The sequence below is a fragment of the Pleurodeles waltl genome, chromosome 6 (genome assembly GCF_031143425.1).
Source record: "Pleurodeles waltl isolate 20211129_DDA chromosome 6, aPleWal1.hap1.20221129, whole genome shotgun sequence".
Classification (NCBI taxonomy): Eukaryota; Metazoa; Chordata; class Amphibia; order Caudata; family Salamandridae; genus Pleurodeles; species Pleurodeles waltl.
In genome coordinates, this window is record NC_090445.1 from 590,822,526 (window position 1) to 590,850,177 (window position 27,652).

Consider the following 27,652-nt stretch of genomic DNA (forward strand, 5'->3'; position numbering starts at 1 on the left):
CAACTACCTCGCTGACTACTTTCAAAATGGACCTGAGAACTCTACTTTAACCCTACTTTAACTAAGACATTGTAATCAACTCTTGGCACAACATCTACTCTATCTCAATCCTTTTTACGGTATATAAACTTTGTGTACATTTTGTTTTATGTAATCATCTACCATTGTTGGAAAATGGCCTTCTCAGAAGGGTCACACTAAGCGTTTTGCTTGTTTGTCTCATATTTTTGCTGTATCCTTTAGGTGGCGTTAGAACTCTAAGCATTTCACCACTGCTGACCAGTGCTAAAGTGCATATGCTTCTCCCTTAAACATGGTAACTTTGATGTATACACAATTGATTAATTTACTTGTAAGTCCATTGTAAAGTGGTATACCATATACCTAGGGCCTGCAAATTAAATGCTATTAGTGGGCCTCCAACACTGGTTGTACCATCCACACAGGTTTCAAACCTGTCTCAGGCCTGCCATGGCTGGGCCTGTGTGCAGTTTACTGCCACTTCGACTTGGCATTTAAAACTACTTGCCAATCCTTATTACTCCCCTTTTATTACACATGTCACCTCTAAGGTAGGACCCAGATAGCCCCAAGGGCAGGGTGCTGTGTAAGCAAAAGGTAGGGCATGTACTTTTAAGGTTTGCATGTCCTGGTAGAGACAAACAGCCAAATTAATTTTTGACTACTGCAAGGCATAGTCCTCTTATAGGCAAGCATTGTGAAATCCTTAATACACTTTTAAGCTGTAATTCCCAATTAGAAAGGAGGAGCTGTATCATGTTTCATATCTGCGGAATGATAATGATAAATCCTCTTTAAGGGTAAAGTTAGATTTAACATTGCTATTTTAGAAATGCTAATTTTAGAAAGTAAGCATTTCTCTGCTCTTACTGCTCTGTGTGCCTTGCAGCCTGTCTCCATTACCCGTCTGGGGTGTGTGACAGCTAGACTTTGTGTATTCCTTCAAGACAGCCACAAACACAGAAAGGATGGGTATGATAGAGAACCCATCTGCATTCATCTCAATTCTGATAGCTCTTCCTGGGCAGGAAGAGGTAGTGGGAGCTGACACTTACACCTGAATAGGGAGTGCCTGTTCTGACACAAAGGGGTGATTACCCCCTACTGATAGTCTGAAGCCAGGGCTGAGGAAGAAGGGATATTTGTGCATGTCAAAGACCCTTCTTTGAAGTCACCCCAATTCAAAGGCACATTTAGGTGTAAGTACTGGGTCTGTGGCCCCACCAAATCAGTACACTACTGGACCTGTGAAGAACTCTTCCAAGAGTAGGGATTGCTGTGCTATAGGGAGTGCCATTATTCTGGACTGCTGCTCTATAAGGATTGCTTTCTGCTTTGATAAGCTGCCCTGCTGGCCTGCTGCCTGCTGATCTCTGACTTGCTGATGATAAGGACTGCACCCCTCGCATCTGAACCCAGAGTGACTCCAAGGACTTATTGGCTTACGACCTGTTTTCCCGTGGTCTCTGGGACATTAAGGACTGCCTGTAACCTGCAATTAGCACCTGGACTCTGTCTTCTGTGAGTCCTGCTCGGCCAAGTGCTGCCAATTCAGTTCTGGGCCCTTGGAAGTGAGAACCTGTGCTGCAACCCGAGAAAACCAATGCATCAACAACATTGCGCTGATCGGAACAGGCACATTTCCACTTGACACTGGTGCATTGCCACTACTGCCCAAGCCATGGACACCACATTGGCGAATGAGCGATGCATCGTCTCTGGACTCTAACGCAGCTCCGACTTTGTGTGGCTTGGTGCCAATGCATTGCTTCATGCTGAAAGCCTTGTCTGTAGCCCAGCGGTTCGACGACGATGCATCGATGCCCATCACTGCTTGATCTTTGATGCATCCTCGACGCTGTGCAGCTCAGAATCAACACATGGCCTACATTTCCTCAATCGACAGTGACATATCTCCTCATCTGCTCCACAAATTGAGTCCTCAGCGTCGATGCGCCTTCCATTCAAGGTACTTCTTCAGTGGGAAAAACAACAAGTGATGGACGGAATGCTGAACATTGTCAAACACTCACCCCCAGTCATAGATCTGGGTTTAATCCATCGTTCTTTTGCTCACCATGCCACCCCAGTTTGGACCCAGCCATATGCAAATCAGTCTTGACCCTGTTCCTCATGGGAACAGTCCAGACTGAACTGCCAAGCCAGGTCCTCACTGGACCGGAAACAAGCATCCTGGGACCGGTTTCGGGGTTTCACCCCTCATCAGCCAGGCTAGCTTGAATTCAGTGGCATGGGAAGCACGGGACCCACGTCTGGGCATACCCTTCCCACTTAGGGCGACAAAGCAAAAACAACAAGTGATGGACGGAATGCTGAACATTGTCAAACACTCACCCCCAGTCATAGATCTGGGTTTAATCCATCGTTCTTTTGCTCACCATGCCACCCCAGTTTGGACCCAGCCATATGCAAATCAGTCTTGACCCTGTTCCTCATGGGAACAGTCCAGACCGAACTGCCAAGCCAGGTCCTCACTGGACCGGAAACAAGCATCCTGGGACCGGTTTCGGGGTTTCACCCCTCATCAGCCAGGCTAGCTTGAATCCAGTGGCATGGGAAGCACGCACTCACCCCCAGTCATAGATCTGGGTTTATTTAATCCATCGTTCTTTTGCTCACCATGCCACCCCAGTTTGGACCCAGCCATATGCAAATCAGTCTTGACCCTGTTCCTCATGGGAACAGTCCAGACCGAACTGCCAAGCCAGGTCCTCACTGGACCGGAAACAAGCATCCTGGGACCGGTTTCGGGGTTTCACCCCTCATCAGCCAGGCTAGCTTGAATCCAGTGGCATGGGAAGCACGGGACCCACGTCTGGGCATACCCTTCCCACTTAGGGCGACAAAGCAAAAACAACAAGTGATGGACGGAATGCTGAACATTGTCAAACACTCACCCCCAGTCATAGATCTGGGTTTAATCCATCGTTCTTTTGCTCACCATGCCACCCCAGTTTGGACCCAGCCATATGCAAATCAGTCTTGACCCTGTTCCTCCTGGGAACAGTCCAGACCGAACTGCCAAGCCAGGTCCTCACTGGACCGGAAACAAGCATCCTGGGACCGGTATCGGGGTTTCACCCCTCATCAGCCAGGCTAGCTTGAATCCAGTGGCATGGGAAGCACAGGACCCACGTCTGGGCATACCCTTCCCACTTAGGGCGACAAAGCAAAAACAACAAGTGATGGACGGAATGCTGAACATTGTCAAACACTCACCCCCAGTCATAGATCTGGGTTTAATCCATCGTTCTTTTGCTCACCATGCCACCCCAGTTTGGACCCAGCCATATGCAAATCAGTCTTGACCCTGTTCCTCATGGGAACAGTCCAGACCGAACTGCCAAGCCAGGTCCTCACTGGACCGGAAACAAGCATCCTGGGACCGGTTTCGGGGTTTCACCCCTCATCAGCCAGGCTAGCTTGAATCCAGTGGCATGGGAAGCACGGGACCCACGTCTGGGCATACCCTTCCCACTTAGGGCGACAAAGCAAAAACAACAAGTGATGGACGGAATGCTGAACATTGTCAAACACTCACCCCCAGTCATAGATCTGGGTTTAATCCATCGTTCTTTTGCTCACCATGCCACCCCAGTTTGGACCCAGCCATATGCAAATCAGTCTTGACCCTGTTCCTCATGGGAACAGTCCAGACCGAACTGCCAAGCCAGGTCCTCACTGGACCGGAAACAAGCATCCTGGGACCGGTTTCGGGGTTTCACCCCTCATCAGCCAGGCTAGCTTGAATCCAGTGGCATGGGAAGCACGGGACCCACGTCTGGGCATACCCTTCCCACTTAGGGCGACAAAGCAAAAACAACAAGTGATGGACGGAATGCTGAACATTGTCAAACACTTCCCATGGGGAACAGGGTCAAGACTGATTTGCATATGGCTGGGTCCAAACTGGAATGGCATGGGCAGCAAAAAAACGATGGATTAAACCCAGATCTGTGACTGGGGGTGAATGTTTGACAATGTTCAGCATTCCGTCCATTACTTGTTGTTTTTGCATTTGTCGCCCTAAGTGGGAAGGGTATGCCCAGACGTGGGTCCCGTGCTTCCCATGCCACTGGATTCAAGCTGGCCTGGCGGATGAGGGGTGAAACCCCGAAACCGGTCCCAGGATGCTTGTTTCCAGTCCAGGGAAGACCTGGCCTAGCAGTTCGGGCTGGACTGTTCCCATGGGGAACAGGGTCAAGACTGATTTGCATATGGCTGGGTCCAAACTGGAATGGCATGGGCAGCAAAAAAACGATGGATTAAACCCAGATCTGTGACTGGGGGTGAATGTTTGACAATGTTCAGCATTCCGTCCATCACTTGTTGTTTTTGCATTTGTCGCCCTAAGTGGGAAGGGTATGCCCAGACGTGGGTCCCGTGCTTCCCATGCCACTGGATTCAAGCTAGCCTGGCTGATGAGGGGTGAAACCCCGAACCCGGTCCCAGGATGCTTGTTTCCAGTCCAGGGAAGACCTGGCCTAGCAGTTCGGGCTGGACTGTTCCCATGGGGAACAGGGTCAAGACTGATTTGCATATGGCTGGGTCCAAACTGGAATGGCATGGGCAGCAAAAAAACAATGGATTAAACCCAGATCTGTGACTGGGGGTGAATGTTTGACAATGTTCAGCATTCCGTCCATCACTTGTTGTTTTTGCATTTGTCGTGGGTCCCGTGCTTCCCATGCCACTGGATTCAAGCTAGCCTGGCTGATGAGGGGTGAAACCCCGAAACCGGTCCCAGGATGCTTGTTTCCAGTCCAGGGAAGACCTGGCCTAGCAGTTCGGGCTGGACTGTTCCCATGGGGAACAGGGTCAAGACTGATTTGCATATGGCTGGGTCCAAACTGGAATGGCATGGGCAGCAAAAAAACGATGGATTAAACCCAGATCTGTGACTGGGGGTGAATGTTTGACAATGTTCAGCATTCCGTCCATCACTTGTTGTTTTTGCATTTGTCGCCCTAAGTGGGAAGGGTATGCCCAGACGTGGGTCCTGTGCTTCCCATGCCACTGGATTCAAGCTAGCCTGGCTGATGAGGGGTGAAACCCCGAAACCGGTCCCAGGATGCTTGTTTCCAGTCCAGGGAAGACCTGGCCTAGCAGTTCGGGCTGGACTGTTCCCATGGGGAACAGGGTCAAGACTGATTTGCATATGGCTGGGTCCAAACTGGAATGGCATGGGCAGCAAAAAAACGATGGATTAAACCCAGATCTGTGACTGGGGGTGAATGTTTGACAATGTTCAGCATTCCGTCCATTACTTGTTGTTTTTGCATTTGTCGCCCTAAGTGGGAAGGGTATGCCCAGACGTGGGTCCCGTGCTTCCCATGCCACTGGATTCAAGCTAGCCTGGCTGATGAGGGGTGAAACCCCGAAACCGGGCCCAGGATGCTTGTTTCCAGTCCAGGGAAGACCTGGCCTAGCAGTTCGGGCTGGACTGTTCCCATGGGGAACAGGGTCAAGACTGATTTGCATATGGCTGGGTCCAAACTGGAATGGCATGGGCAGCAAAAAAACGATGGATTAAACCCAGATCTGTGACTGGGGGTGAATGTTTGACAATGTTCAGCATTCCGTGGGAAGGGTATGCCCAGACGTGGGTCCCGTGCTTCCCATGCCACTGGATTCAAGCTAGCCTGGCTGATGAGGGGTGAAACCCCGAACCCGGTCCCAGGATGCTTGTTTCCAGTCCAGGGAAGACCTGGCCTAGCAGTTCGGGCTGGACTGTTCCCATGGGGAACAGGGTCAAGACTGATTTGCATATGGCTGGGTCCAAACTGGAATGGCATGGGCAGCAAAAAAACAATGGATTAAACCCAGATCTGTGACTGGGGGTGAATGTTTGACAATGTTCAGAATTCCGTCCATCACTTGTTGTTTTTGCATTTGTCGCCCTAAGTGGGAAGGGTATGCCCAGACGTGGGTCCCGTGCTTCCCATGCCACTGGATTCAAGCTAGCCTGGCTGATGAGGGGTGAAACCCCGAAACCGGTCCCAGGATGCTTGTTTCCAGTCCAGGGAAGACCTGGCCTAGCAGTTCGGGCTGGACTGTTCCCATGGGGAACAGGGTCAAGACTGATTTGCATATGGTTGGGTCCAAACTGGAATGGCATGGGCAGCAAAAAAACGATGGATTAAACCCAGATCTGTGACTGGGGGTGAATGTTTGACAATGTTCAGCATTCCGTCCATCACTTGTTGTTTTTGCATTTGTCGCCCTAAGTGGGAAGGGTATGCCCAGACGTGGGTCCCGTGCTTCCCATGCCACTGGATTCAAGCTAGCCTGGCTGATGAGGGGTGAAACCCCGAAACCGGTCCCAGGATGCTTGTTTCCAGTCCAGGGAAGACCTGGCCTAGCAGTTCGGGCTGGACTGTTCCCATGGGGAACAGGGTCAAGACTGATTTGCATATGGCTGGGTCCAAACTGGAATGGCATGGGCAGCAAAAAAACGATGGATTAAACCCAGATCTGTGACTGGGGGTGAATGTTTGACAATGTTCAGCATTCCGTCCATCACTTGTTGTTTTTGCATTTGTCGCCCTAAGTGGGAAGGGTATGCCCAGACGTGGGTCCCGTGCTTCCCATGCCACTGGATTCAAGCTAGCCTGGCTGATGAGGGGTGAAACCCCGAAACCGGTCCCAGGATGCTTGTTTCCAGTCCAGGGAAGACCTGGCCTAGCAGTTCGGGCTGGACTGTTCCCATGGGGAACAGGGTCAAGACTGATTTGCATATGGCTGGGTCCAAACTGGAATGGCATGGGCAGCAAAAAAACGATGGATTAAACCCAGATCTGTGACTGGGGGTGAATGTTTGACAATGTTCAGCATTCCGTCCATCACTTGTTGTTTTTGCATTTGTGCCCAGACGTGGGTCCCGTGCTTCCCATGCCACTGGATTCAAGCTAGCCTGGCTGATGAGGGGTGAAACCCCGAAACCGGTCCCAGGATGCTTGTTTCCAGTCCAGGGAAGACCTGGCCTAGCAGTTCGGGCTGGACTGTTCCCATGGGGAACAGGGTCAAGACTGATTTGCATATGGCTGGGTCCAAACTGGAATGGCATGGGCAGCAACAAAACGATGGATTAAACCCAGATCTGTGACTGGGGGTGAATGTTTGACAATGTTCAGCATTCCGTCCATCAGTTGTTGTTTTTGCATTTGTCGCCCTAAGTGGGAAGGGTATGCCCAGACGTGGGTCCCGTGCTTCCCATGCCACTGGATTCAAGCTAGCCTGGCTGATGAGGGGTGAAACCCCGAAACCGGTCCCAGGATGCTTGTTTCCAGTCCAGGGAAGACCTGGCCTAGCAGTTCGGGCTGGACTGTTCCCATGGGGAACAGGGTCAAGACTGATTTGCATATGGCTGGGTCCAAACTGGAATGGCATGGGCAGCAAAAAAACGATGGATTAAACCCAGATCTGTGACTGGGGGTGAATGTTTGACAATGTTCAGCATTCCGTCCATCACTTGTTGTTTTTGCATTTGTCGCCCTAAGTGGGAAGGGTATGCCCAGACGTGGGTCCCGTGCTTCCCATGCCACTGGATTCAAGCTAGCCTGGCTGATGAGGGGTGAAACCCCGAAACCGGTCCCAGGATGCTTGTTTCCAGTCCAGGGAAGACCTGGCCTAGCAGTTCGGGCTGGACTGTTCCCATGGGGAACAGGGTCAAGACTGATTTGCATATGGCTGGGTCCAAACTGGAATGGCATGGGCAGCAAAGAAACGATGGATTAAACCCAGATCTGTGACTGGGGGTGAATGTTTGACAATGTTCAGCATTCCGTCCATCACTTGTTGTTTTTGCATTTGTCGCCCTAAGTGGGAAGGGTATGCCCAGACGTGGGTCCCGTGCTTCCCATGCCACTGGATTCAAGCTAGCCTGGCTGATGAGGGGTGAAACCCCGAAACCGGTCCCAGGATGCTTGTTTCCAGTCCAGGGAAGACCTGGCCTAGCAGTTCGGGCTGGACTGTTCCCATGGGGAACAGGGTCAAGACTGATTTGCATATGGCTGGGTCCAAACTGGAATGGCATGGGTAGCAAAAAAACGATGGATTAAACCCAGATCTGTGACTGGGGGTGAATGTTTGACAATGTTCAGCATTCCGTCCATCACTTGTTGTTTTTGCACTTCTTCAGTGGGGCCTGCGTGGGTCCTGTAGCCATCTGCCCTCCATCATGGTCAGCCTGGACTTCGATTTACCCTTCTTTAGCATGATCTCAAGTAACTTCTAAGCACTATTGACTTCTAAGCACTAATTTTTTTTTTCTTTTTTTTTTATTCATAATTCAACTCTTGCTTAATGGATTTTTGTCATTTCGGTCTTGTGTTACTCATAAAAATGTAATCTATTTTTCTAACTCTGCATGCAGTGTTTTTTGTGTTTTTTTCATTGTGTTACTGTGTGTGTGTGTGTTGCTCAAATACTTTACACACTGCCTCTTTATATAAGCCTGACTGCTGTGTGCCAAGCTACCAGATGGTAGGCACAGGTTATCTCTAAGTGTTTATCTATTTTACCCTCACTAGAGCGGTGGTTCTTGCTTGTACAGGGTGCATACTCTGATAATCAGAAACGCCAGTTCTAACAACCATGTTGAATTCACAACCTTTGCAATGACTTATAGGTATATTTGGCCACGTAATAAAATATTTCTCTTGTATGCACTCTAGTGCCCTTGGGTAATGTCCACGCTATATAAGTATGCAAAAATCAATCAATAAATAAAGGCAAAACATTTCCTTTGTTGCTTACGGCCACTACCCCTCCACCACATACTCCCACCTCGTGCCCTTTAATTGATCCTTGTGCGTGGGTGTCCCCCAGCATTTCTCCTCTGCCAGAACTCCCCCTTCTAGGTTGGGGCTTCCAGTGGGCAGGGCATGAAGCATTTCTCTACTGCCATTCAAGCTAAAGGCAGCCAGGGGTCGTTGAGGAGGAAACTAGGAGGAAAATCCCACAGGCTGACTCCTGGCCTGGCAGTATAAGTTAAGTTCATCTCTTCAAAGGAAGGTGAGGCTGGGAAACTTAGCCTGCCTTCAGGAAGTGTGACATTTCCCTGACTATGCTTGACATTTGTAGGTGATGTTGAAACTACAAACATCTTAATAAAAAACAACTTTACTCAGGATTAAATATGTTATTTTTATTACTAGTTCTGATACTAACTTTAATAATTTTCACTTCCCCACTCTTCACTTGGCTGCACACCCTATTTTCCCTAGCCACACAATTATCTTTGTTCTAAATGTACATCATTTTCTACTGAAGGGTAACTACACTTTTCATCAATGTCTCTAAAACTATGGGCAAAATTTAAGTTACGCTGTGTAATTCATCTATTTTTGGGAATTTCACATTATGCTTGTTACAAAATACTGAAATTATGCCATTATGCACATTGCATATTTACATGCAGTTCTCTGGAAAATGTTACCACAAGCATGCAAGAATAATGTGAAAGGCCAGAACGTGAGTGGCTGTTGCTCACACCACTTATGTTTCTAGTAGGGGTAGGCATAACTCACATAATTTCCTATAGTGTAATTATGCAAAATTACAACAGAATTCTGTGAGATTGTGTGGAATTACACAAGGAGCACATACAAGCTATTCTTTAGCTCAAAATTCACCCTTGTGTCAAAAATGGACTCAAGGATGCATTTTGCACTAAGAAAATAGCACTAAATGCAACAGAACACAAACAGCAGCAACCAGCAGCCCCTCATTCTCTATTCTGGTGCTCTTGCAGTAGGCATTTTTGCCCAATTTACTAAGAACTACTTGAGAAGACATGATTGCTTACTCTTTGGTAATTTCAGCCAGGCCCAATTTTTAGTGACCTACAACTGATTCTTACAAACTTTGGGCAGACACTCCTTATTTCCTTTTATAAGCGAATCAGGATTAGCGAATCCCATTATAAAAAACATTGTTTTATATTATTTTAAATGGCAGGGGTCCTTTGGGGGCCGCCACATGTTCCTGGGGGTCTTGGTAGGTTTGCTCTTCCTCCTTACCCCATTTTTGTTTTTATTTTTTTCCCAACACTGTGCTCAGTCCCCCATATTTGTCTTTGGTGGACAACCAGTAAGAGCACAGTGGATTTATGTACCCACAAACAGTTTCGCTAATCCCCAATGGACATTGGGAGAAAAAGCTCTCTAGTTTAATGATGTGCCTTATCTTTTTTTTACCGAATTTGCACATCCTCTGTAGAGTCATTTATCTGAAGAGAATCTGTGTATTAATGGACCAGCTATCTCTAAACGTTAACTCCTCCAAACATAGAGCATACCAATGCTTGAATGCTAATTTCTCCAAAACTAGTGAAGGATTTACACCAAACTAAGCAAAATCACTTCCTTGAGTAAAGTACTATTTAGATGTCAAATTTATTATAATTCTGTATCTATCTAAGAATCCGATGGACGTTATGAGCCCTGTTTTTGTTGGCTCTGCTTCACGAATCTACAAAAAACTTGCCCTTAAGAACCCAAAGAAGATTAACCTTCTTTTTGGAAAGGTGTGTACAGGTTTCTTGAATGGCACCAAACTAAGCAAAACAAAAATGCCGTTTCAGTGGCTGTAACCACAACTACACATGTGCTAACATGATTTGAAAAGATGAAAGCCTTAAATAAATTTAGACAGCAAACATCTTGGAGTGCAACTGCTACATTTGCCTCCTTGAGATGCCATTTGTTTCATATTTAAAGGATGTCTCCGCAGTCATCCAGCATCTATCTTTTTATTTAAACAAATTTGCATCTGCAGGCACATAAATATGTTTTGATGCATAGTTGAGAGGGGTGAATGTGTATATAAATGGATCCCAGGAATCTTTATATGTTAGTTTGTCTCTTTTAAAATGGGTGACTAGGGTCTTTTTAAGTTAATTTGTCTCTGTTTAAATAGGCTTCTGGAATCTTTATGGATTTATTTTGGTTTGTGCAGGATTGTCATAGGACTTCATACATGTGCTTGCGATTGCAGACACGTGTTTGTGTCTGTACCTATGTGGGTATCAAGGGTCTTTGTATCTGTGTGCAAATGTGCGTCAATTAGATTTATGCCTATTTGTTTGTATCTGCTAGTACTGGGCGGAGCTGTGAATGGAAGTTGGGAAATAACGCAAGGGTACAAGAGAGTGTGATGGGAAAGCGAGTGTGATCTTGGGGAGGTGAGAGTGAAGAGGAAGAATGGTGGGGAGAGCGCCGGAGAGTGAGCCTGTAAGGCGGAGTGGCAGGAAGAATCCACAGAAGAGTGAGTAATGGGGAGAGTGACAAGGAGGCAGGAAGGACAAAAAGGTTAACACAAGGGAGCACTCTTCATGACTGCATAGACTAGAGATCTACAGAGATTCTGGCTTTCCCAGGACATTACCAGTATCGAGCTACTCCAGAAAACTACAGTGTGAATGGCATATTATCCAAGATAGCAATGCTGTGGTCAGTACAGCATTGTGCCACTCGTTCTCTCCCGAAAGCCATCAGAATCAAATGGCATGAACAGCCACCAGCCTGCAAGACATTATGGAAAGTGAAGGATGCACTTAACTCCCCCTGTGCCAGCGTGCCTCACCTTCCCCCAGATATCACAACAGCCACAGATAAACGTTGCATTATTTGCCTGTCACATGTGCAAACAAATGAAACACCCCTACCATACACATGGTATGTAATGCAAATCTGTGGTTCATTGCATGTTCTAAATACTTCCTAACATGACACCATCTTGGACAGCAGCAATATGTTGACATAAATACAGAAAATTAGGTACAGGAAGAATATCCTACATGGGGACTTGCATACACTGACTATTAGGACACTATGGGGCATATTTACAAGCCCCTTACGCCACCTTGCTTCACATTAGAGTCATTTTTCTTACGCCAATGTGGCGTTAAGGTGGCCTTTTTGTTGTGCCATATTTACAAAGTTCATAACCCCTTGCGCCACATTATGCCTGCGCCAGGTATAATGTATGCAAGTGAGGGTATTCCCCCATTAAGAGGCCTGTAAAAATGGCACAGTGAAATTTACAAGCTTTCACTGAGCCATTTTTAGCGTAATTTTTTATGCCTGCCTAAGGCCGGCGTCAAAATGATCCTCCCATTGTTTTAAATGGGACTCCCTTTACTTTGCATGATTAGTGCACTCATTTTTGGCTCTAATCCTGAGCTCCACAATAGCGTCAACATTTTTTACACTATTGTCCTAATGACCACGCCGTATTGTAAATACGATGCAACCATGGTGTTGTTATGTGATGGTAGGGGCACGCAAGAAAAGTGGCACATCGGGACTGATGTGCCGCTTTCTTGTAAATATGCCCCTAACTAATACTGCTTGCATTAAAAAACCAAAAGCCTGGTCATGCATTCAAGCACAGCTCTATAGAGCTTCTCCCCTGCAGTCTCAGAAGGCAACAAGGCAGACACACAAACAGGCCAGTACTTGTGCCCTTGTTATTGCCGTTCAGAGGATATAGCTCCCAGCCAATGGTCTGGTGAAATGAACACTGTCCTTGAGGCCCGTCCCAAAAAAAGCTTGATACACAAGCTCGCACCCTCGAGTCAACACCACCTCACTTTAAAATTGCGAAGCCAATACTATGTCCATCATGGCATCCTGATTTTCCTCTGGAAGGGACACTGAGATCCACAGAAAGCTGCCCACTCTGTGGGGAGGGGCGTCCAGCTCTTGTGAACTGATAGTGATCCCAGTGCATGTATGTAAACACATTCAGCACCCTGCTTTTCTACAAATACCACAATCGACCTCTGCCTCGTCTTCCCAGTGGTTGAATGCTGATCTTTTGGTTGTGAGTGATAGTCTGTTCTGTTACACTGTACCTTGTCTCAACCTTCACATTCCCTTCTATGATCTGGGCCCCTCTGTTAGATCAAGTCATCCAAAACATTCAAGGAGGCCATCAGGCATGGGTGTCCATGGGGGTGGCTGTGGGGGGGTGGGAGAGGGGTGCTGGAATTAAGTACAGCCTCATGTGCAGGCTCACAGTGCAGTATAACACTACGGCTGCCGTAGTGTCGGCAGGGACTCCTTCGCTATGGTAGAGAAGCGTCGCCCCCACTAGCAGAAGCAGCTGCAAGTTGAAAAATAAAAACGATAATAAACAATATTTATCATAATTTCTATTTTTCAAGGGGTCGAGCACTTCCCCTCAGTGCACATGTGCATTTGGCCTGCTGTCTCAGGACGGCCAAACACGCATGCCCACTGAGCTCTCTCCAACCCGGCACTGTGTTGCTGGGTTGGAGACAGCAGGCCCAGGCTCCCTGTCTGCCATGGCGATCCGGACAATCCTAATGCTGCTGTCATGCTGCCAGCAGCATGAAAGCAGCGTTAAGATTGGCCGCAGGGCAGACTGGGAGCCTGGGCCTGCTGTGAGTGAAGACCGAGGAGTGGCATGGCGTGGCGGAGGCGGCGAGTCTGGTAAGTTTTTTTTTTTTTTATTGTAATGTTTTTTTGTGCCCCCGCCCTGCCACTTTGCCCACACAGGAGCCGCCCCTGCATAGTGTTAGGCTGCCTTCACCAGTATGACTGAGGCCCCTGCCAAAAACAATCTGGGATACTGTGGATTACCCCCCGAAACAATTTCTGTGGACGCCTATGACATCAGTCACTAGGAAACACAGCCAATCCCATACCAAATACTGCCAGGTGGTCCCCACACCCTCTAGTGTCTGGGAAAAGGCCTGAGAGTGACAACAAGGGCAACATGGAGGGTAACAGTGATAGAGAGAGAGACAGAGAGAGTAACCGAGAGAGACGGACTGCAGATAGGGATCGAGAGCTACCAAACGGAAAAGGGCAATGATGAGAGGAGATACGGTACAGTGTGACTGAGTGTGTGGAAGTAATGTGGTAGTGGCAAGGTGAGTGAAAGCATGACATGGGGAGTCAGCAGGAAGAGAAAGTGGCTGGGGCTGTTGAGACAGAGTGATAGTGTTAGTGAGAATGGCAGGGCAAGTGGCGGGTAGCGCAAGAGTGCTGGAATGTCATTGTGGGGGGGTGGGGGGGGAGTGACAGAGAGACTGACGATGATCACAGACAAAACCAGACATGGGAAGTGATTGTGACCTCGAGGCTGTAGAGAGCATGAGTGACAATGAAAAAAAACAAGAGTGTGAGACAGAAAGCGTGAGAGTGACAGGAAGAGTGAGAGGGATAGGGAGAATGATAGGGAGAATGAAAGCGCAAAAATAAAGATACCAATTCATAAGAAGAATGGGCAACGTGGGGGTGAAAAGGAAAACAGTGAGCAAGTGGGAGAGTAGAAGACACTGGCAAAGTGAGGGAGGTGGATGAATGAACAGATGACGACAGGAGAGTCTGCAAGCTTACTATTAGATGTCAGGTTGGTGTGCATTTTAGACTTTGTGCAGAGCAGGCAGGAAAAAATTTCCAAGAGACGGTATTCTAGGACAGTGGTTCTCAACCTTTTGACTTCTGTGGACCCCCACTTTACTATCACTGGATCCCAGGGACCCCCACTGAATCATTATTGGAATCTTGAGACCCCACACTGAATCGTTACCAAAAACTGGGGACCTAATCTGTTAATATGTTAACATTATTTAATTTTCTGAGGAGGCTTGGCAGAGCCCCTGGGGTCCCCGGAGTACAGGTTGGGAACCACTGTTCTAGGAGACAGCTGTGACCAGGGGTAATTGTAGGAAAAGGTGAGCCCCGATAGGTCAGGGATCCTGGACAGTAGTGAAGGACAAGGTACATCATGGTACTGTACATGATGCGTAGACAGTACTCTAAGTAATATGTAGAATGCAGACAATATAAATTCTAATGTATCTAGTGTGTGAGCATAACTGTATGTTAATGAACATAGTATATGGGCAGTACTGTATGACAACAAACATGTGGACAGTACTGTAGGGTGATGCACATAGTGTATGGTCAGCATTGTGCAGTATTATGTATTTGCGGACTACATTGAATGATAATGAGCACATTGTATGGGTAGTACTTTGGGAAATGCACAGAGTGTGGATGGTTTGGGACGATACAGCGTGCTCTGACAGTAGTGTATGGTCAAGTTCATTGTGTGTGGACCGTACACATGTAAACGGTGAATGCTTCGGAGTATGAGGTCTTATGCTGAAAGTATGGCCACAGTGTACAGTAAAGTACATATTGAACAAGGCACCACCTATGACTATGTACTATAAGCATGATCATGTGAGCCGTGAATGGGTTATATTGGGATGTACCGGTCCAAGCTGGCATTCCTCACCAGGCCTGGCTAACTCCACATTACAGATTTATTCAGATCACATGCTCACGCCCTCATACAAGTGGAAGCATCAGAGGGAGCTGAGCTAATGTCTTACCAAATGTTATTGCATCGTGCACACGAGGGAGCAAAGCGTTCGCCTTCCAGGTTTCTCTCCACGGCCAGCTGGGCATGCAGCATTAGCTTCGGTATGCGACTCCGCGACCGTCCAGCCGGCACATGTACAGGTCACGATGGAGACGTGTTTGCAAAAATGAGCAGTAACGAGCTCCTTCGCCCAAGTGCATCCACTCAATCCGTGACTTCTCTGGCGGCGGGGCAGGAACATATCTGAGGTTGATGCCCCATTAACGTTGTGTTCAGGCCATGCAGGTTTCTAAATGCACGATTCCAGTGAGACAGAAAAAATAGTTTGAGTCTAACAGGGGTGAACTATCACAGATACATCAGATGGCACCCGGAAATAGGATGCCAGGGGCCCTCTGAGCCAGACGCTTCACTCAGAACTGGCAGCTGACTCCTCAAATGGCTCCTTACACCACCCAAGCTGGGGGCTGAGCCCACTTCCCTTGCTTGCCAAGGGACCCTTCGCGGCCTTGCTCGATCTCTGCTTGTCCAGAGGGCGGTTTTCTCTTTGTGAGGGTGGGGCGAGTTCCAGGCGAAATAGAGACTTGTCTCAATTCTGAAGGCCCCTCCTCTATTAATAAAACATTGTGTCCAGTCACTCCTTAGAAATAAGCCATGTGTGCTCAACAGACGTCTGTGGGGGTTTCAGACGATTCTCGCATTTATTCAGGTACTGCTGCACTTTTTAGGTTTGAGATGTTGAATTCTATTTACAGTAATTGGCATCGTCATTAGTAAAACTTGCACATCTTCTCATCTGAGTGCGTATCTGTGCTGAACAGAGGTTTGCCTCACAAGCATGGAAGTCCGAATCCGACGCAGAACTGCAGCTACTCCTTCCCTCGTGAAGAACGCCCCCTTCCCCAGGCATGGCGATCACGGAGGAGTGATGGAGGAAAACAGCTGCATGTGAGCAAAACAAGCAGTGATGTGCAGAAACATATAATGGTAGAAATGTTGGGGGTAGGGGCTCAGATCAATCATGCTTTGGCTGTTATATGTAACTCAGACCCTTCACACATAGTTTGGAAAACTACTGGCGACGCTCAGGGGCGTAGGAGACAATACATTTCTGGGGGGGACAGGGACAGCATTGGGGACTTTCAATCAACCCTATACAAATCGCTCGTTGTTTACGAACTGCAGGCTCCGATAAATATACACAATCATATATATTGGAAGTGAAATAGGGAGAAAGGAAGGCATGTTTACAGAGTCTGAAAGTATCTTTAATTGCTATTTACATTCACAAAGTAATTAGCTCAAATGTGAAAATAACATGTTGATTAACCTTGCATCTTCATGCACCAAGCAAATAAAGGTAGGAGGGTAAAAAGGAAGAACATACCCTTTGCACCCCACACCCATCATGCCTTTCACCTCATGCCAATTGGAACCGCACTGGAGATATGAAAAGCGATTAGGTACAAGAGTTGTAAACTGTGCTCAGAAACCATAGTTCTAATAACACTTCTACTCCTGTGTGTGATCTTGGGCAGCTCAGCTCCACATCAGTCATAACTAGAAGCATTTCAACTGAAGAAGCTCTTGCAGTTACAGGCTATAAACATGGATTCTCTAATCTCTGTATAAACTGCAGTCATGCATTTCTTTAGAAACAGCTGTTTGTGATGCACCAAGTCACTGCGTATAAAGAAAAGACATTCACTGATTATAAAAAAAAGATATTGGAAAATGACTATGATAGGGTTATTACAGTAGAGTTCTGACAATACAGTGCCTTCTGCCAGAGCTAGCAGCCAAGGTAAAAGGCAGATCAGGTCACAGAGCATAATTAATGCAGCTGTTTAAAGCAAAAAATGGAATGTTGCTTTTCTTCTTCTGCTCTACTTTAATAGCTTGGAATGACAGAAGCTATGCACTAAGGTTTTAAGTGGTTTGTGGGAAAGTTGTAGGTGTGACCATTGTATTATATGAGGTAAAATACCCCTGGCGTACATAAGGATATTGCAAGTCACCTTGAAGTTCATACCTCATAAACAAGCATTGGCAAAGCCAATAGGTCTCGCCTATGCAAGTTCTATTGCCTTTGCCAATGTGTTTTAGCCATGCTGTACACTAGTGAGACTACTATTCAGCATGGCTCAAAGTTAATGGCATAAAGGAGAATGATGTGTCATCGACTGGTGTGGCGTAGTGTCATGAAGTAAGTAGAGTGTCCTAAAATGGAGCAGTAAACTAACTTTAAAGGAACAGGGGTCCTTTGAATAAAATGCATCACCATTCCCATAAACAATGATATTAAAGTAGTATGCAAATGGAATGTTTCATACATTTATTCAATCAAAATATAAAAGATCAAATGTAGTGGGAAAACATCAACAGGGGAAATCGAGAAAGACTGGTATTCGGGCATAACACAAGTTATCTGGATGACCCAATGTCACCGATCACAATAAAAATGTAAAAAGTAACCTATATAGTACAGTGGTTTAGAGGAGGCTGGCCTGGATTGCATTGGGTACCTATGGTACTTACACCTTATACCAGGTCCAGTTATCCCTTATTAGTGAAATATAGGCAGTGTCTAGAAGCCAGGCTCTCTAGGGGTAGCTGTAGCCAAGGCTTATCTAGGAGACATGCAAAGCTCATGCAATACCACTGTAGTCACACAGCACTCACACACATGAAAGAAAATACTCAGTGTTACAAAAATAAAGGTACTTTATTTTAGAGACACAAATGCCAAAAATACCATAGAGACCATACTCCCTTAGGAGGTAAGTAATACACCAATTATATACACTAAATCAAATCAAATCATTAACATTTATAAAGCGCGCTACTCACCCGTGTGGGTCTCAAGGCGCTAGAGATGCACTAGTATGCAGCAATAGCAATAAAAACAGTTAGAAAAGTGCAATTAGTGAAAATCACAATGGTTAGAAATGGGCCTAGGGGAAACCCAAACCATATACTAAGAAAGTAGAATGCGAATGTCGGTTTCCCACCTAGGCAAGTGTGGTGTGTAGAGGGGCGCTGGGAGTATTAGAAAACACCAAAGGTAAGTAATAGAACCCACCTCAGAGCCCAGGAAAGCAGGAGTAAATCACAGTAACTTTCCTAGAACACACAAGAACACGAGAAAGAAGATAATTCAAGAACCTGAAGATACTTCAAGACACAAAGGGTGGATTCCTGGACCTAAAGACCTGTGGAAGAATGGGACTAGGTCCAAGAAGCACAGAAGAGTCCAGGGAGGACAGGAGCCCCTGCTAACCCGAATCAAGATGCAAAAGAAGAACCACTGGTGAACAACAGCAGTCAGTACTGCACCCAAGAAGATGGATGCGGGTTCCTGGTTGGTGCAGATGATATCCCACACCGGATGGATGATGGCAGTCTGGTTTGCGTCACTGGATTCCGCCAACAAACCTTGGCACCCGCAAAACTCACGGTTAGCGGAAAATGGCACTGCCTGGGACCAGGAGGGACCTGGTGGACTCTACCCAGGAGGAGGAGTCAGAGGGGGCTCTCAGCAACTCAGAGAGCCCACAGAAGACCAGCCAGTGCACACAGGAGTCCTTCAGTACCTAAGTACCATATACTAGGGACTTATGAAGGGGGCACCAGTATGCCAATTTTGGTTGAAATACTGTGTTACCAGTATGCAACAATCATAATTTAAGGGAGAGAGCATAACTACTGGGGTCCTGATTAGCAGGATCCCAGCAGACACACTCAAACACACTGGCAAACAGGCCAAATGTGGGGGTAACCAAGGTAGAAAGAGGCTACTTTCCTTCAAGGTTAGCATCCACAATAATGATTTACAAGCTTTTATACACCGACTTTTACATGAATGACTCAAATAGTGAATCAAGAAGACATTATCTCATAGTACCTATGCTTATGCCAACTTATGTACAATATCACAAATTCAAGTCAAGGTACTTTGGCCGACGATATTTCGATCCACTAGACAAGTATCAGGATCATCCTAAGCCTTCGTTAAGCTTGAGTTAAAAGGGTTACAGAGTGCTTGTAACCAAAACGGCGAAGATAAATCGGACTCATGTCTCATATGAGTGAGAAGGCGATCTGAATCTCTAATCAAGCGCCAATGCCATAAAGTAGTAGTAGAGTGGAATAGTGTCACAGTGTAATAGAGTGTCGTAGAGTGGAAAGGCATAAGGAAGAGTGAACTGGAGTAGAGTGAAGGTAAGTAATGTGAAGTGGCATAGAGAAAGTTGGGTAGAGTGTTACAGTGAACATAGTACATTGTTGGATAGTGGAGTGGCATAGAGGGTTGTGCAGTGGCATTGAGTAGAGTATCGTAGATTGAAGTGGCATAGAGTGGTGTAGAGTGGCATACAGTGGAGTAAAGTGGAATGGAGTGGAGTATAGGGAGTTGTGTAGAGAGTTACAGAGTGGAGAAAGTGTTAGAGTTTAATGGAATAGAGTGTCAGGGTCTAGTATCATGTAGTGTAATGTCAGAGTGAAGTGTCAGAGTGGAGTTGGGTGGTCTAGAGTGAAGTGGCATAGAGTGCAGTGGTGCAAAGTAGATTGGTGTAGAGTGTAGTGATATAGAGTGCATTGGTTTTGAGTAAAGTGGTGTAGAGTGCTTTGGCGAAGTCTGCACTGGTTTAGCGTACAGTGCAGTAGCGTAGAGTAGAGGAGAGCAGAGTGGAGTGGCACAGCATAGATTGCTGTGGTTCAGAGTGCTGTGTCATAGAGTAATGCGTTACATGGTAGAGTGGAGTGGTGCAAGGTGGAGTAGACTGGTGTAGAGTGCAGTGGTGGAGTGCAGTGATGCAGAGTAGAGTGGCATAGAGTGTAGTGCCATATAGTACACTGGTGTAGAGTGCAGTAGAGTGGCATATAGTTGAGCGGTGCAGAGTAGAGTGCTGTGGTGCAGAGTAGAGAGGAATATAGTTCAGTGGCAGAGTGCAGTGTTGCAGAGTAGAGTGTCATAAAGGGCAGTGCTGTTGAGTAGAGTGGCATAGAATGCATTAGTGTAGAGTGCAGGGATGTAGAGTGATGCAGAGTAGAGAAGAGTGGTGTAGAGTACAGTGGTGCAGAGTAGAATAGAGTGGCATAGAGTGCAGTGGCATGGAGTAGATTTCTGCAGAGTACAGTATAGTGGTGAAGGGTAGATTGTTGCAGAGTGGAGCATAGTGATGTAGAGTGCAGTAGCATAGAGTGGTGCAGGGTACATTGGCGTGGTGCAGGATAGATTAGACTGGCATAGCATAGAGTAGAGTTGGGTAGATTGCAGTGGCATAGCGGAGATGATTTCAAAGTAGAGTGAAGTGCCCTACAATGGAGTGGTGTAGAGTAGATTAGAGTGCAGTGGTGCAGAAAAGAGTGCAGTGGGACAGAGCACAGTGGCATTGAGTGCGGTGGTGCAGAGTACAGTGGCATTGAAAGCAGTGGAATAGAGTGCTGTGGTGCAGAGTAGATTGGCATAGAGTGCAGTGGGATAGAGTGCATTGGTTTTGAGTAAAGTGGTAAACAGTGCACTGGCAGAGTTCAGGGGTGTAGTGTACGATGGTTAGAGTAGAATAGCATAGATTGCAGTGGCGTGGTGTAGAGTGGAGTGGCACAGCATAGATTGCAGTGGCGTAGAGTAGCACAGAGTGGAGAAAAGTGGTGTAGGGTGCAGTGGGATAGGCATAGGGTAGATTGTTTCAGAGAACAGTGAAGAAAAGATAGAGAAAAGATAATATACTTCAATATGCTGAAGTATGTAACGATAACAACAACATAAATAATAACGCTAGGCATAACGGCCCAAAATGAAATATGGCTTCTCCCTGTTAGCCACACTGTAATCAAACGCTTCATTACCTAGATAACAAAACATTAAACATAAATGTTAGAAAAATATACCCTTCTAATAGCTAAATTGTTGTGTGAAAAGGTAAAATCTGGGCTCAATCTCGACTTCACTGTTTCACCAACTGGTGTGATCTTAGGCAAATACAAATATTGTGTTTCACAGAGTCTCCTTTCTAGCCTGCAGGTGTCAGGCTGAGTGCTACTCTGTTCTCTCTTTAGATCTTCCTCATTGTCTTGCAGCTCCTCTTGAAGGCATCCTACAGTGCTCCTCTTCAAGGCAGCAGGTGATGCAGACGTAATCATCCAAAACTCTTCTCCGCCTGGTGCCCTTTGTTCTTATGAGCACCCTTAATGCCCACAGCTGTGAACAGGACAAACAAAAGGGCAGAGGGCGCAGGGGGCCTCCCGACTCACCTTCATTCTGTTACCATCAGATTGGAGGATGGTTGATACAGGGCTATCATAAGTAGCGCTTTTGTGCGCTAATGGCCCTCTGAATAATAGATGTGAGAGGGGAAATTATCGTGTCCCCTTGTCCCCCCCACCTTCATCCCCCGTGTCCCCCACCCTCCAAAATCTGGGGGGGGATACATCCCCCGCGTCCCCCACACTTCCTACGCCCATGGCGACGCTGGTAGTTTATAAACTGTACTTGCAGGTAAAACACACGAAAGGTAAGATTTGCTGACAGCATTAGTGAATGGATGTATATTAATTTAGGGAACGAGTGATGGATACAGTAATTAACAGTTGTGACTCTCACATGGTACCATCCACAGCAATGGAAGTAGCAGACATATTCACCAGGCAAAGAAGGCGATGCCATTCATGAAACAATGTACTTGTCCTGACCCTTACCTGCCAACAAAGGAATCAATGAAGGGTAAATGCGGAGCGAATAAGGTTGGTACCGCTACCCTTGCATATATAGTGTATTTACGTATATGGTATTTCTATGGCACAAACCTAGCCAAAGTGCTTCACATGGTGAAAGACAAGCAGAAAGACCGTGAGCAACAGGAGAGGGAGCCGGGGAGTGGACAGTTAATGCATTGTGATGTAGTGTTCTTCAAAGAGGTGAGTCGTCAACGCTTTCCTAAATTGGAGCAACGAGATGTTGTTCCAGATCCAGGGTGCATAGATAGAAAAAGCCTGCTGTCTTATTGTTTTCTTTTTTGCATGTCTTAGTCTACAGTCTGATGGTCTTTGCTGTGGCCATGCTGAGAATCACCAGAGAAGGGGAATTTGTCTGCAAGATAAGTGGAGGTCCTGGTTGTGATGGCTTTATAATTATGCTGTGGGGTTTTGTGGATGGTGTGGGCTGGCAAGGCGAACCAAAGGAGTTCCAGCAGGATGGGTGATGTGATCTTATTTCTTCAGGCATTGGATGAGACATGCTATGGCATGTAGGATGCCCCTAAGGAGTGCCAGTGTGGAGTGTAGGCGGGCATGGAGGAGGGCATTACCACCATCCAAATATGAGAGAATGGGGCTTGAACAACAGTTCTGAGTCACTTTCTGGAAGGAAGGGTTTGACTTTCTTTAGGAGAGACAGCTGGTAATTGTCTGTCTTTGTTTTTTTGGTGATATGTTCCCTGATGGACTAGATATATAATGAGTAAAAGATTATTTGTACTTCAAGATCACTAATTACATTTTGCAATCAATTGCTACTATTCAATCATCATTATCTAAAGATAATTGCTTAATTCATTTTCTGTTCATTGATCATTTTCAACCAGCTACTGCTTTCTCCTCATTTAGGATTCAAAACCTGTGGAGGTACCGGCTGTTCCCCATGTGTCACCATATTTACTGATAATAGCATGGAAAGCACAGTTGGTGTCAAAGTCTTCAAAAGAGTGCCCCTAGTGGGACAAAAAGGACTTAATTATTGTGCCAGGTTTTCAAAGGTGTCCAGAGGCCTGTTTAGCCACACTGACCCCTCTCTTGAATTGCAAAGTTTAGCTAATTTACTGCTTCTGTGACTCTGCTCTAACAATTGATGATGTACATGTTTACAATACATAGGATTCTGCAATCCTGTATAAACATCCATCTCTAATTTCTTTAATTGGCAACAAGTGGCACACTCACTCGTTGATTATAAAGGAAAGACATTAGAACTATTATAAGTTACGACAGTCAAGTTCTGATGTCATGGTGTCTGTTGCTAAAACCAACTGCCAGGTGAAAGACCGTCAGAACTGAGAGCACAATTACAGCAGCTGTTTAAATAAACACAATCAAAAGCCCTGGTTTTCTTTCTTCTGCTGTATTTCAGTGACAAGTAGAAAGACATGTTTATTTTTGTACTCTTTAGATCATTATAGCAAAGTTAAGGTTAGAACGTTTCTGCATGTTTCTACAAATTAGAGCTATTGCAGTTTTGTATTGAAGTGTTTCTTTTTGGAACACGTATCAAACAGGTTTTTGATGTATTTACTTTCCCACTAAAAGTTTTTTTTTTATTCTTCATGTTTGCAAACATGCTCTCTCTTTCATATTTAAGAGTTACGGACCAACGGAAAGGTATTGATGTGACCGTGTACTACATGGGATTAATTAACCCTTGGCGAATGTGATAACTATATTGCAGGTCATCTCAGAGTTCCATAACCTTATGAAGGAACTCGGCCATCAGCCTCATTCCTCTATATTGTTATGGAACTCCTCGGTGACTTGCAATATAATTATAATGTATTGCAGGGGGTACTTTATCCCTTCTATATTGTAACAGTTTGCCGGAGCATTGCGTAAGGTCAGCGAGGCAGACTATCAAGTTGCAAGTAGGTAGCTAGTGACAAGCTGTGATGTGATAGATCCTGGGCAGACTGAAGAGCAGAGAAAAGTATTTATGCTCTGGCTATGTATAAGGGCAGACTCTTTCCGGCAGGGGTATGATAGTTGCCTTATGGTACGTATCCAGCAAGCTAACTATTGAAGGATGTCTCCAAATTGAACAAGAAGTAAACATGCATCATTTGAAAGAATCTTGTGTAGTAGAAGCAATAGACCAACCAAGTACCGTTTAAAATACGAAGCTGAATTATTTAGGAGCATTGCTGTGGTGAGAAAGCATCCCGGCTCAATGTATCAATTGTGAATTCATACTTTTCTCCCTCGACATTGAAATGTTTTCATTTTGCCTTATTTAATTTTGCTGACAGTTAATTGCTACGTGTCTAGCAAATTAATCATTATTTGATGTCAACAGAGAAACATCATAGATGTTTTATGTAAACGGATAAAGATTGAATCTTAAACTATCGATGCAAAAATAAGCTAAGGAGGCTGCAGTAGGGTTGTGGAAAATGATCTCTTCCCAATCTATTAGTCCTCCTCTTCTGGGGTGTACTGTGCCCCAGGTTTTCTTTTTAATCTGTACACAAACCACTTGGCCCTGGAAGCGTGTATTTTGGAGGTCAACTTTGTTCTGATGAATATATTCATAAGTATGGATAATTTCAAAAGGCTTAACAACTTACTAGTGGAAGAATTACATAAAATGCACCTTGTGGCCCAATTTTCCTGGTCTGTGGTAGTTTACAACAAAATCAATATGTACTTTTTGTTAACAATAGTCGCCAACATACATTTACATTTTATTTAACAATATGTTTTAATGGAATTTAGATTACGGATTGACTAATACATAATTGTTTCAGAATACCCATTTTGCAAAATGTGAAAACCTTTCAAAAGTCTTAAACCAGAGAGGAATTGAACAGTGAAGCTTTGTCCACATCCCTTGTAGGAGCAAGAAGAATTATAGAGAATAAACATGCACAACAAACTGATTTTGACAAGATTTCTTGATACTGTGAGAAATCAGAGTTGAGAGCAAAGCTTCAGTAATGTAAACAAATCGACGATTATCCGAGAAATACAACACTCCCTTCTATCTTTATAAGTGATATTTCTTCAGGGAACGATTGACTAAGTATTTTAGTTGGAATGTAAAGGAAAGCTGGCAAAAGTAATTTTCATCAAGAGCTTGCAAGATATGTTGCACTAAATATTCCACTTTTAAAAGAATGTGATTACAGATACGGAGCAAAGTATGCAATGTTATAGAAGTAGAACTGTATTGCTGCAGTCCTTTTTGTGTGATCTCTGTTTAATTGTGGCCTTTCTTTTGCTGTCTTTTAAGGGTGGTGCCAAAGCAGTGGATGTGTCTATCCCGCTGGTGTAACATTTTGCTAAACGTGGAAGCTTTGTCCATGATGGGAGATACCTGTTGGAGGTCTATCCTGGATGCCAGATAAGCATATTGTGGACACTGATGGACCGCAAATAAATTTCTCTCAAAGCCTCAGACAGAAACTTGGTGACGATTCTCCTTAAAGTCAACCTTCCGAAACAGGTGTCTCTGAACAGGGTCAGCTCTGCGTTTTTCATTTTAGGTGAAAAGTTCTTCCCTCTTTCTTCAACACCTTCAGGTCAATGGAATCTCAGAGACAAGCCATTAACGGGGTACGCTGAGAACCGATTTAATTTCAGCAGTTGTAGCAAGTGGTATCAGAGATAGTACGTTAAACCATGGCATTACATCAAGAAACATACAGAAACCAATAGTGACGAAGCGAGACATCTGGATGGGGCTACTTTGACCCTGTGAGGCTTTGTGTTCTTGGAAATGGCGGTATGGAGAGTAGGACATGTTCCCTTCTTAGTGCTTCTTGGGGGCTGTTTCAGCTTGCACAACGTTGCCTCCGCAAAACCCAAGGGCCAGGGACATCCACATTTGAACTCAGTCCGCATTGATGGAGATATCACTCTGGGGGGTCTGTTTCCTGTCCACGGGCGAGGAGCAGAGGGGAAGGCCTGCGGTGAACTTAAGAAAGAAAAGGGTATTCACCGACTGGAAGCCATGCTCTTTGCCTTGGATCGCATCAACAATGACCCAGACTTGCTTCCCAACATCACACTGGGGGCTCGTATTCTGGACACCTGCTCGCGTGACACCCATGCTTTGGAGCAGTCCTTGACGTTTGTACAGGCTTTGATTGAGAAGGACAGCACTGAAGTCCGATGCATTAATGGTGGCCCACCAATTATAACAAAGCCAGAGCGTGTGGTGGGGGTGATTGGGGCCTCAGGCAGTTCTGTTTCCATCATGGTTGCCAATATTCTGCGATTGTTTAAGGTAAGCAGTGTGTGTCTGTCTATAGTTGCACAGGGTTAATGGTTAAATGTCATTGACCTAATGCCTTATTCACATCTATAGCAACATGTGTACACAGATAAAGAGCTGAAATATAGTATGTATGCGGACCTGCAGAGTACATCATGGCCATGACTCACGAGAAGTGAAGCCTCTCTGCTCCGTCAAGGGTGATAACAAATAGTATATTTATGGATGCTGATCTTCATACATTGTCTATGTGGTGAAGTTTTTTCATGTCTATTAATTATAAAAGACATTTAACTGAAACTGGGACACAAAGAGTTACATTTGTGCCGTGAGATAAAATCACATTGAACTTTCCTGATGACTATTAATAACATTTATTTTCCAGCTAAAAGCTTGCAATACTCACTTTGGGTGTCAGTAGACAGTGCTTTCTTAAGACATTTTGACAGTATCATGGCAATAACAAGGAATCTAACCTTTGCACCGCAGAAAAAACATGTAAGAATGTGTGTTTACTTGTACCCTTGTTTTAAAGAAGGCACTCTTGGCAACTTCAGCTCACCACCATCCTCCCCCCCAAATACTGATAGAATGTAGTGTTCTTCCAGTAATTACCATGAGTGGAATTGTAATTTTTAGACCTGAACATGAGATTCTTTAAAATCGATGTTAAGGGTGTATTTTCATTTTTGTAAATATCCCCTTTATGAGACCCAGCACCCCTGCCCAAAGTGGCTGTTTGCTATAAATGCCTGCCATGCCCGTAGTTGCTGGGCAGGCAGTGCGGATCTGGGCATGTCCTGTGTGCAGTCTCCACAACCCGAGTACCAATGAGCCTACATCTGACTACGGAAAACCTCTGGCACTTCCTGGGCCAGTCTGGGGCTTTCCCAACTCCTTCAATAAGGGAGGAAACACAAAAAAAACGTGTTCCAAGGATGGGCCCGCTGAAATACTCTGATACCTATCTCCTAAGTGGAGCATAAAGAACCTGCCGATGTGAACAGTCCCCTATCCAACCTCCCTTATGGTTGAAAGAAACAAAATGTTATTGGGGGGGCAGGCGAATGTAGCCCTGCATTCCCCACTTGTACTTCTCACAGCATGCAGGTCCAATGACGTGCACTGCATTGCCCACACTGCAAATCGCAGTGTGCACAGCCACAATGTTGTGTACAGTGGCATGAAGATTCTAACCCAGGACCCTAAATAATAGGCCTTGATACCTCCCTGGCAATGTGTGATATGCATTGTTCACAAAGGCAT

At 45.6% G+C, this 27,652-nt stretch overlaps 1 protein-coding gene across 1 annotated transcript in view; it reads left to right on the forward strand.

Annotated features, from left to right (window-relative positions):
- Positions 1 to 27,652, forward strand: part of GRM4 (glutamate metabotropic receptor 4) — a 970,099-nt gene that overhangs the window by 123,186 nt on the left and 819,261 nt on the right. Inside the window, exon 2 of the mRNA XM_069238851.1 lies at positions 25,403 to 26,398. Coding sequence (XP_069094952.1) covers positions 25,889 to 26,398 — 510 coding nt within the window. The 5' untranslated portion in view covers positions 25,403 to 25,888. The remainder of the gene's footprint in view (positions 1 to 25,402; positions 26,399 to 27,652) is intronic.